The sequence below is a fragment of the Alosa pseudoharengus genome, unplaced genomic scaffold, assembly GCF_046254945.1.
Source record: "Alosa pseudoharengus isolate Yale_2024_CS ecotype anadromous, Long Island Sound unplaced genomic scaffold, YU_APseudo_1.1 YU_APseudo_1.1_scf_11, whole genome shotgun sequence".
Lineage (NCBI taxonomy): Eukaryota > Metazoa > Chordata > Actinopteri > Clupeiformes > Clupeidae > Alosa > Alosa pseudoharengus.
Window position 1 is genome coordinate 21,226,108 of NW_027468576.1, and position 10,354 is coordinate 21,236,461.

A 10,354-nucleotide genomic window follows, 5' to 3' on the forward strand; every position below is an offset into this window, starting at 1 on the left:
CTCTCAAAATCAAAGAAATTATACAACAAATCTGAACATACACACATACATACAACTCTCTCCCTCTCTCTCTCTCTGACACACACACACAGAGAGAGAGAGAGAGAGAGAGAGAGAGAGAGATGACTGGTGACCTCAGGCTACTGCAGATGCTTTATTCAAGGCTTTACAGGCAGGGAGGTAGTGAGTAAGCAGAAATCGGTCTGAGGGACCTCCACTGACACATGCTCCATAGGGGAGGGCAGTTCAGCAGAAGAGCGCCATGGGAACAGAGAGAGAGAGAGAGAGAGAGAGAGAGAAGGTATATGTGTAGGTAGGCTATTCTGCTGAACCTGAAGGGAACACATTGTAGCCCATGAGTTTAATAATTCATACTAGCAGTGAGCCACAAAAGGGCCAGCTGTCTCAGTCAGCTTTCGGAATAAGTTGTTCGCCCCAGTGTTTGAAGTGGCAAGTGTTTGATAGACTGTGACAACACTATCCAAAACTTGAAAATAATGCTGCATCTGGATCTTTTATGACATGAGTTCATTCGCAATAGCTTTTTGCTTTCTCTTCTATTGAAATTTGATGACAGTACACTCTGTATTGTAACAGCAGTACATTCTGTATTTTAGCAGCAACAAAATCATCTAATAATCTTATAATATGACTTGGGCCACAATATTGTTTACTACATGATTAAATCATAACCTGAGTTCTTGCTTAGAAATATGAACCCCATGTTGCTGCTTATAATGACTCCATTCCCTTCTGTCTCTGACTTCTAGGCCTATAAGTAGAAAAACTGATTTATTTTATGATAGCCTGTCCTGTCTGTGCCATGGTGAAATATTTAACCATGTGGATATTTTTTGCAGTGATAAATAAATCATAATGTACTTAATCCTCCTGGACAGGGTGACTGGCTCTCATTATGCCATCCCAGGGTATGCACCTGGTGAAACGTCCTACCTTGCAGCTGCACTAAGGAACTTCTTCGCTTAATGCAGTAAGAAGGTAAGCTTTATTTCGATACGACTGTAGGAAACGCTATGCAAGTGTGCAGATTGCGTTCCCAAATGGAATGCATATTGACCTCAAACACATGTAATGATGTAATGATGTCAACATTGTGTGAGCAGCCGTACAGCCTAGTGCAGGCTCCGCGTCATTGGTGATGGCAACATAGGCAATATCAGTCGGCTGGTGTGTTTTGCCAGAAATTCACTCATTGGGGGCTTGGCAAAGGGTAACCATGTGGCTGGCGTGTTACTTGCAATTTCCTCATGGAAAGAGAGGAGAAACATGATTTTTTCCCTTCTCAACGAATGGGTATGTGTGTATCTGAGCCTGTAGCCTACGTGTATCTTCCCCCTTCCCTTTGTCCCTCCTCCATCTATAGTAAGACTCTCCCGGAACGCAATCAATCTGCTCGCATCCTGCTGCAACCAGGATGAGCCACAACAACCTTCACTTCACTTTCACGTTCATTTAACCCCGGTCCAGGACCCCTCGGCCGCGATCCATGCTACCCTGACAAGTCTAATTTCACTCCTTTTCCTGGACGACTACAGCAGCCACTCCACATTGAGGCAGCATGCCCGAGACGGGAGCGGCAGCAGCAGCTGCTGCTGCAGCCGCATGTAGCAGCTCCGCCGACACCGAGATCTCACGGCACAGACACCGGTCGCAGGGAGAAGGGGAAAAGACAGACCAAAGTGCCGCCTCGCAGCCAACATCATCCTCTGGCGTTCTGGGTGAGTCCGTCTTCTCAGCCAGCGTGAGCTGTAATCGAAAAATAGATTAAAAGCGCGAGTGACCAGAACAGGTGGATGTGACGGAGGGACACAATGAGCATCGCGCCGTCTTTTGTCCCCTGGTCTTTAGGATATTTAGAGATGGAAATGCACCAAAAAGAAATTCTGTCTTGCGCGTCGTTAGTATCTTTCTGGCTCTAAGGTCAAACTGTAAATGTCGCTGTTAAACATTGAAATGACTGCGCTAACTGTTGGTTGTGAAGTATCCCATCCCGAGTGGGCCACTCGTCATGTGTTTGTCCCATTAAATGCCCGTTTTCGAGTTTTTGGGTAGATTAACTTCAGATTGGCTACCCACCTTGTATCGTTATATTAGGGTAGGCTACGTTCTCACTGTTTCAGTGTGGCAATTACTGTGGTCAGATTTTAACCAGAGAGCATTATATCAAACTTCAAACATAATGTTGAAGAGGCACCGACCTAAGACCGAAGCTATCTTATGTTCCGTCAGTGGTCTATTTCTGGAACCGGTGTCGTGGCTAACCGTGTCGATCGGCTAAACAAAACATGGTTTAAAACGGTGCCTCTCGCCATGCGCATAACCCGCTATGGTATTTCATTGACATATAGCCCATGTTGCCTGCTCTGTAAACGGGGCCTGGTTAGGCTGTGTTTTGGAGGAGATACGTTGCGGCGGGTTGTTTTCCTGTGTTGGGGCCCGCATCGAGCACCCCTCAAGATTTGCTTTTACTGCAGAATGATGCAGTGTTGCCAAGCCATGGCAAGTCTGGTGGAAAGGACGCACCGAATAGTGGAGTAGTTCGGCAATAAGATGGGGGTGCATTAGGCTCGATATAGCGTGATGTCATACTGTCTCACTATGTTTGTCATGTTTGACGAGGAAGTTGATGTGTTGATGCCGACGTGATGTCAGCCTGCTGTGAAGCTGTCGGTGCGCTTTTTGTTGCATCTAAAATACACAATTTATGTTGGGCCTGTTATTTCGCACAGCATTTATACCATCCATTGATCCATTGAGAAAAAAATATCCGATACATTAAACAAGGAGCTGTCAATGGCTCATCAAAGCAGCCAACAATTATTTGATGACTAGATCACTAATAAGAACTATTCCATTTTCGTTTATACACAAGGTTAGTAGGCTATATTTAATCATAATATTTTTAGACGTTTATTTAGCCTAAGTGTTGGTTCCTAACGTGAGTTCAGATAGTTATCATTTCCAAACGTCTGGAGGACATTATATGTATCCTCCTGCATCATAGATGACTGCAGGTTGGGACACAGTAAGATTATTCTCACTGGAGATATCCTCATACAGTAGTTTCAGATGACAGTGAGCTCAGAATTATTTTGGCACGTATTTGTTGACTGGAAAGTCTTTTGTCCCCTATTGTATTGTATTGAAATGGTAGGTGTGGTTATGAGAAAGCATCTTGTCCTTCTCATCAGCATTTTGGTGGTGACACTATAACTTTGCTCTGTGACATGGATGGAAGATGTGTTCTCCTTTTGGTCCTCTCGTATTCACTTCCTGTGTTGTGCTGAGCCACCCATTAGTTATCTGAGACTGGCTAAGAGGGGGGTTGGAGGTGACCTTGCTTCTAACAGTTAGATAGATGTCTGACTGTAATATACAGCCAGCACTGTTCACTAGAGACCTACCCCTGCTCTGTGTAATTCATTCCATTGTTCACTAATTGTGAAATGACTGCTGCTTACTCCTGTGTGTCATTCAGCCTGTGATGAATTTGTTTTTTTCCTCACCCATAGTCTTATTGACTCCATCCATCACTAGACCCATGACAAGAGAAGTTAATCGCAAATGCGATGCAATTATGTCATAACTCAGTTTCTTCCTGGTCAAAATTCTTGATTTATGCAGAGGTATAACTGTGGGGTTACCCACAGCTATACCAATGGAGGCTTCGTCAAGCTGTGAATAGTTGTAATGGAATATAAGAGTTTGTGATTGGGTCATTTGCCTATATCTAATCGATAAAAATGAATTATATTAACTGTGGATATAGACACATACATCCCAGATGTGTCACACATGGCGTTTGTTTTAGGCTTTTGAAAGATGTGAATGAAATGCTCTACTCTGAGTGTACCTGGTCTCTTCATAATGAATTCTCATTCATCAGAAACATTAGCTTGTGAATGGGCCATGCACTCCAAAAACGTCAGTTTTCATGTTGAAGATGGCAAAAAAATAACAATACACAACAGAGCAGCGTTGAAGTTTCACTCTCTCTGACCAGTTTTGCATCTTCGCTCCATGCTTTTGCTCCAAGGCCGGTTCCACAACAGTGTAATAATTGTGCAGTGTGGCGAGAGAGCCTGACAAATAGCCTCTCAAGCGACTGCAGCACTGCCTCACATCCTCAAACTCATGTGCTGTGGCTCCTATTCTCCCTGTTTGAATATCTGTCATCAAGTGGTGTGGGGGCACACAGCAGCTCTGCGAAGGCGCTGCCAGCCAGGATCATGCTTAATCTCTTAATCTGAGATGAAGGTTGTGTCATAGTTTAGATTAGGAAACATTTAGTTTTATCGCACAGTGGCGGGTCAGAGCAGCTCTCAGTGTATCAGTCATATGTGTGAATAGCCTCTATCTGTAAGAACGATGAGTTTCTAATCTGATTATTTTGCCTTCTGTCGTGGAAGAGCCGATCTTAGTAAACAGCTATTTTGCTGTTCATGCTTTGTCATGCTTTATAACTCATGATTTTGCAACAGAGGGCAGAAATGGCAAGTCAGTGCTAGGAAAGCAAAAGTGTGACCTCCATACACAGGCTCTAGGTCACATATATTCACGACATGCATTGCCACCTCGTCTACATCTCTGGACAAACTTCCCTGCGCCCAGGCAACAGCTCCCCATCCACCTCTCCCTCCAGCACATATCCGGTTCCGACTTCTCCGAATTGCACATGGGCTTCCTCCACTTCGTAGTAACATTCCATAATATTTCAAGCCGTATTGATTCGGCTCCTCCTCATGCCTTCGTGGCTGCGGCTATATTAAGAGCAATAATAGGAGCTGAAATCAGCAGGGGGTTTGCAACTGACTGGTGTCACAGTTCCATTATGCCCCAGCAGCATTGACATCATATCTCATTACTCATATCATTGATCTGGGGATATGAGACTGTGTGAGTGTGTGAATGTGTCTGTGTCGGTGTGCGGGACACACTGACTTGAGGTGTCTCAGCATGTAGTGCACAGGGAACAGCAGAGGAGGGAAGTTTAAGCAGCTAATGGGATTTTCCCCAGGGAGTGGGAATATCTCTGGTGTTATATATATATATATATATTTAAGGGGGCGGGGCATCTTTAAATTTTGCTGAGATCCTTTGATGTTGCTCTATATCGGTCAGTGTCTAGAGGAACAGCTGGAGGGGCGATAAGAGCCCATCTCACCACTAGCGCATCAAATCAGCCATATAATCATGTGATCCTAGTTTCACTAGATAAGGACTCTTGTTTGCTTTCTTGTGTTTGGTTGTATAGGTCGTTCGAGCTTAGCCCTGGTATGCACTAGGACTAGGTAACCTACCATTTAGACTGTGACCAGACAGTGTTCAGCCATCAATAGTCATTAGAGAGAATGTCCTCTTGAGAATGCTTTTTTGTTGGTTCACTTTTTTGCACTGAAAGAAACTCTCCCTTAAGCCCCATTGAGGTTTGTGAGGAGAGACGGATGGAAAGGATGCATAATTTATGTTGTATTATAATGTCACATTCGCTTATTTCCTGTTGAGAAAACCTCTGGCCCACAAACACAGTTATTAGTTTGCTGTGGACAACCTTTCCAGATTGTGGCTATTAACAGGTTCCATTTCAATTAATATTTAATTCAGGCTAATTACTATGATCTTGGCAGCCTCCACCTCTCAGTTTGTTTTTCACATATTCACATGAACGTTGTCTTCGAGGGGCAGATGGGTCATTTTGAAATCCAATGACTACAGCTATTATTTTAGGCATAGTTGGGCCAATTCTGAGCTTTCCTTGCTGGCTACATAAACATTGATTAGCTCTGATGAGCCCCATTTAAGAGAGTTTGCGATCTCAGGCTCAGCTTTTGCTTAAGGTCAGACACTGAACAGACGACTGCCACCACATTGTAAATTGAAGGATTTGGCAGCAAACTGACAGATTAAATCCCAACCTCAGTAATCAGCTATAGATGGGTCATCTGTCACTCTCTGTATAGTGTCTGTGTTGCTGAGAAACATTCCCATATTATTCATCATCTATGCAAGCATCCTCTAGTTGTCTCTACATTTACATCCTCCATATATAGGAGGATGATCTGTTGTTTCTGTGTGTAAGTGTGTGTGTGTGTGTGTGTGTGTTTTGTGTGTGTGTGTGTGTGTGTGTGTCTCTCTATGTGTGTGTGTGGGTGCGTGTGTGCATGCATGTGTATGTATGCGTGCATACTCCTGGTATTCAACACTTAATCAGCACTGACAAAAGTCTTTTGAATTGTGTGTTCATTCACTTATTCTTAATTTTCCACTCACACTCACAATGCCCAGCTCAGACACTTAGATAACCAGCCATGGCATATCAGAGGACTGCCTATCCCAGTGGTCTTTCATTAGTCCTCTTGTTTAATTTAACCTAGTATCCTATAGAGGTAGCCATCACATGTGTCATATACATCATTGGTGCCTTTTTTTCAACATTTTTAGCAAATGAAACTCCAAGAAGACGCCATTTTTTAATGTCCTGTACCTTTTAGACATGGCTGCTCAGATGTTTACATGAAGCTGCAGTGACCCCCGCTTGTGCTGATGTAATTAACCCAACTGGGCCATCGTGGGAGCAGAGAGAGGGCTGCTGAAGAGAGGGACTAGTGCCAGCCCGCGTGCACAGGAGCTGGGGATGCAGGCTTTTCAGCAGGCTCCCTCTGCCCTCTGTTCTCGGAAAGTGCTGTGCAGGCATCCCAGAGCGCCCAGGCAGCACAGAGAGGAGAGAGAGAGAGAGATGAGGAGGAGGAGGAGGAGGAGGATGAGGAGGCCCATTGACATAAAACCCTAAATCTATATGTCCCCCCGCTGTTCAGTTTCCCAGGTTGTATGTGGACTGCAGTGGCCAAAACACACAATGATATACGCAGGTAGCCAAAAGAGCTATCTAGGAGAAAGAGCGAAAAAGCAACAGCGAGGGAGACTGCCCGGTTGACAACAGAGAAGCCCTAAATGTCTTTCTCTGTGTGCTGAGGCTAACAAAGACTGTTTGTGGTGGCACTGGCACAGTGAAAGAAACAGAGACGGAGAGAGAGAGAGAGAGAAATGCTGTGTGTATGTGTGTGTTTGTGTGTGTGTGTGTGTGTGTGTGTGTGTGTGTGTATGTGTGTGTGTGAAAGAGAGTGAGAGATAAATAGAACATAGAGAAAGAGAGTGAGCAAGAGTGGACGAGAATGAAAGCAGGAGTGAGTAGAGGTGAAAAAGAGAGAAGGGGGTGGGGTAAATCAGGGGGAGAGAGAGCAGTGCTTGCCAACGCCAGTGAGAGTGGTTTTTCAGATCCGTGAACAGGTCTGTGTACCCGCTGGCCCAAGGAGGCGCCGTGCACGGGGTTGCGGGGCCGGGCAGTGTGGTGGGGGCCTGAACTGTCCCTGGAAGGGAGAGTTTTCAGCCGTAGCCATCGTGATGAGAAGTGAAAAGAGAATGGTGACTTTGAAAGGAACCTGGAACAGCTAGGCACAAAAGAAAACACACACACACACACACACACACACACACACACACACACACACACACACACACACACACAAACACACACACACACACACACACAAAAGCGACTTGGAGCGAAAAAGCAAAACTGCGGGTTTTTAAAAAATCACTCTCAATCACAGTGTGTGGGCATCTGTTTCACAAAGCGAATGTGTTATTCAGTAAGAAAGCTTTGAGAAATTATCTCCAGTCTGACAGTCTTTAGTATCAGAGTGGCTCTGCATGTGGATTGTGTCAGGCCGGGCTCTTTGATCAGCATTTTGCTCACTGAAATGAATGTGGCAAAAAAATGAGGTCAAGCAAAATAAGATTACACAGGCCCTAAAATGGATGTGAACGAGCGGTAATTTTGGGTCAACAGGTGAACTTTTTTTTAAATAAAATACTTACGACTCCTGTCAATCATTTCACTTACAATACTACTGAATGATGACTTTAAGCACAGTGGTTTGCTCAGTCTGCATATCTTTATACGTGTAACCATAAATACATGCTCAAGAACCTGCTGACACTTTTTAGTGCATACACTACAGTAGGCTAAATGAAAGAACTGCTAAGCTTTTCCTGTGAAGAATGATTTTCAAACAGTGCTTGCTGTCTCTCTGGAGAGTGGGTGCATTGTAAGCTGATGCAGACAGTGAGTGAGTGAGTTTACTAGACCGGGAGCGTTGTTGTGTCAGGTGTTTGTAGCTCGAAGCTGTGGGTCACATGCACAGAAATGCTCTATAACCATATGTCTTTCAGTTGTGCTGTGGTCAACAGTTCAGATCCCATTGGAAGATGTAATAGACTGTGCATTCCCCATAACAGTCCTTCTACAATTCTTGCCTTGTGCTGGTCGGCGGTTGGCTGTTGTCCCTATGAGATGGTGAACCTACTCTTTCTCTTCAGAATTGCCAGATATCTCGGCAAGACAGTACATAGGTGTCATCATTTTGTCACATTCACATGATATTTTAGGTAATTGTTTTCTAATTTAAACAAAAATCCTTGCATATAGAATCTTTAAACATGCCAAGACCTGAATATTGATTGGTTGTGTTATTAATATTGATTATGCACATGTCATGCAAAATATAAAAATATTGGGTGATGATATGTACATGCAAAATATAAAAATACTGTGTGATGATAAGTGCATGCAAAGTCAACATGAGTTGGATATTTCCTGTGTTGAGCGGTCGCCCAGACATCTCCCTTGTGTTGTGTGTGTTTGGCCTGTGGGTGTGCGTCCTCTCTCCGCTCCACTGCTGTGGCTATTGGAGCACAGAGGGCTTCTCCGGGCGCCCCATGTGTCCTCAGCTGAGCTCCGGTCAGGCGGTCAGGTGCACACACTCCACCGACTGGTGTGGTTCTCTGGAAACGGCATCCTGTTGAACCAGGAGCTGTGTTGGCATGGAGACTGGGTACACCTGTCGCTGTCTCTTTGTTTGGACAAACAGGTGACATCTGGTTGCAGAGTGAATGAGGTGTCCCCAGGGTCTGACGTGCCTTTGTTAGAAGAACTAGTCCTGCTTTTTAATTAAATATACATCACTCAAGCATACAGTAAACAAATTGGTTAGGTGTATTGCTTTTGGAGCATCACCATGTATTTATGATTGAATAATTCAAGTGGAATGTATTAATAACGATGGTAATATGTGATGGGTATGTATGTCTGTAACTGGACGCCATGGACAAGTCAACGAAGCGTCCAAGCAAACCTTTTTTCAAACCTGATATCTGAACAGAGGAAATGTACATGAGCTGCTAACAAACATGATCTATGCGTGTACAAATGCAAATCCACGCATAGACAACAGGTTTTGTTTCAGGAAATAAACAAACAAATTCTGTCCTAAAAGGATGCGGTGGTTTGAATGGAGAGAGAACTGCACTGGCTGGGTGGATGACTGTGTTATGTGTTATGTGTTATGGAGGCGCTGCCTCTGACCTTGGTGGGTCTCATGCTGTGATGAGCTGTGATGGGGGTGCTGTGGGGCCTCCTTGCCCAATCAGATCACTGAAATGTGAATGTAAATGTCACAGATGTGTGTGAGTGTGAGTGTGTGTGGCCGTCTATATTTTCGTATCATTATATGACCAACCAAGCAAAAGATTCTTCACTGGTAGGGCATGTGAGAACATTGAAACACAGATGTACACGCGCGTGCATGCACACACGCACACACACACACACACACACACACACACACACACACACTTTTACAAGGACTGGAGGACCATTAGCGAGCCTGATGTTGACTTAAACCAACTACCCTATTGGTTATTTTGGTTTTATTGGTTATTTGTTATTTTCATGTAGGCAAGATGGTAGATTATCTGCCTTCTCTGAGAGGCAGAGTGTCCATGGCGAATGTTTCTGGAAAGTTCGCACTTTCTGAGCCATGGATGATCATCTCTAAGGACCCACGCCTCGTGGAACAGCCCAACTAGCTAGCTCGCCACATTCTCTCTCTCTTCTCTTTCACCATTCATGTGTGTGTGTGTATATTTTTGATCCTGTGAGGGAAATTTGGTCTCTGCATTTATCCCAATACGTGAATTAGTGAAACACAATCAGCACACAGTGAACACACAGTGAGGTGAAGCACACACTAATCCCGGCGCAGTGAGCTGCCTGCTACAACACACTCGGGGAGCAGTGAGGGGTTAGGTGCCTTGCTCAAGGGCACTTCAGCCACTCCTACTGGTCGGGGTTCGAACCGGCAACCCTCCGGTTACACGTCCGAAGCGCTAACCAGTAGGACACGGTTGCCCACAAAATGCATTGGATGAAGTACACTTGATCTATAGAAGCACATACCAAAAATCTATAGGCTACTGGTTAGTAGTGGTTGAA

The 10,354-nt window shown here is 44.6% G+C and overlaps 1 protein-coding gene across 1 annotated transcript in view; it reads left to right on the forward strand.

Moving 5' to 3' along the window:
- The first annotated feature begins 1,489 nt into the window (after positions 1-1,489).
- The window catches only part of ano8b (anoctamin 8b), a 24,992-nt gene continuing 16,127 nt past the window's right edge, over positions 1,490-10,354 (forward strand). The window contains exon 1 of the mRNA XM_076278405.1: positions 1,490-1,739. Coding sequence (XP_076134520.1) covers positions 1,580-1,739 — 160 coding nt within the window. The 5' untranslated portion in view covers positions 1,490-1,579. The remainder of the gene's footprint in view (positions 1,740-10,354) is intronic.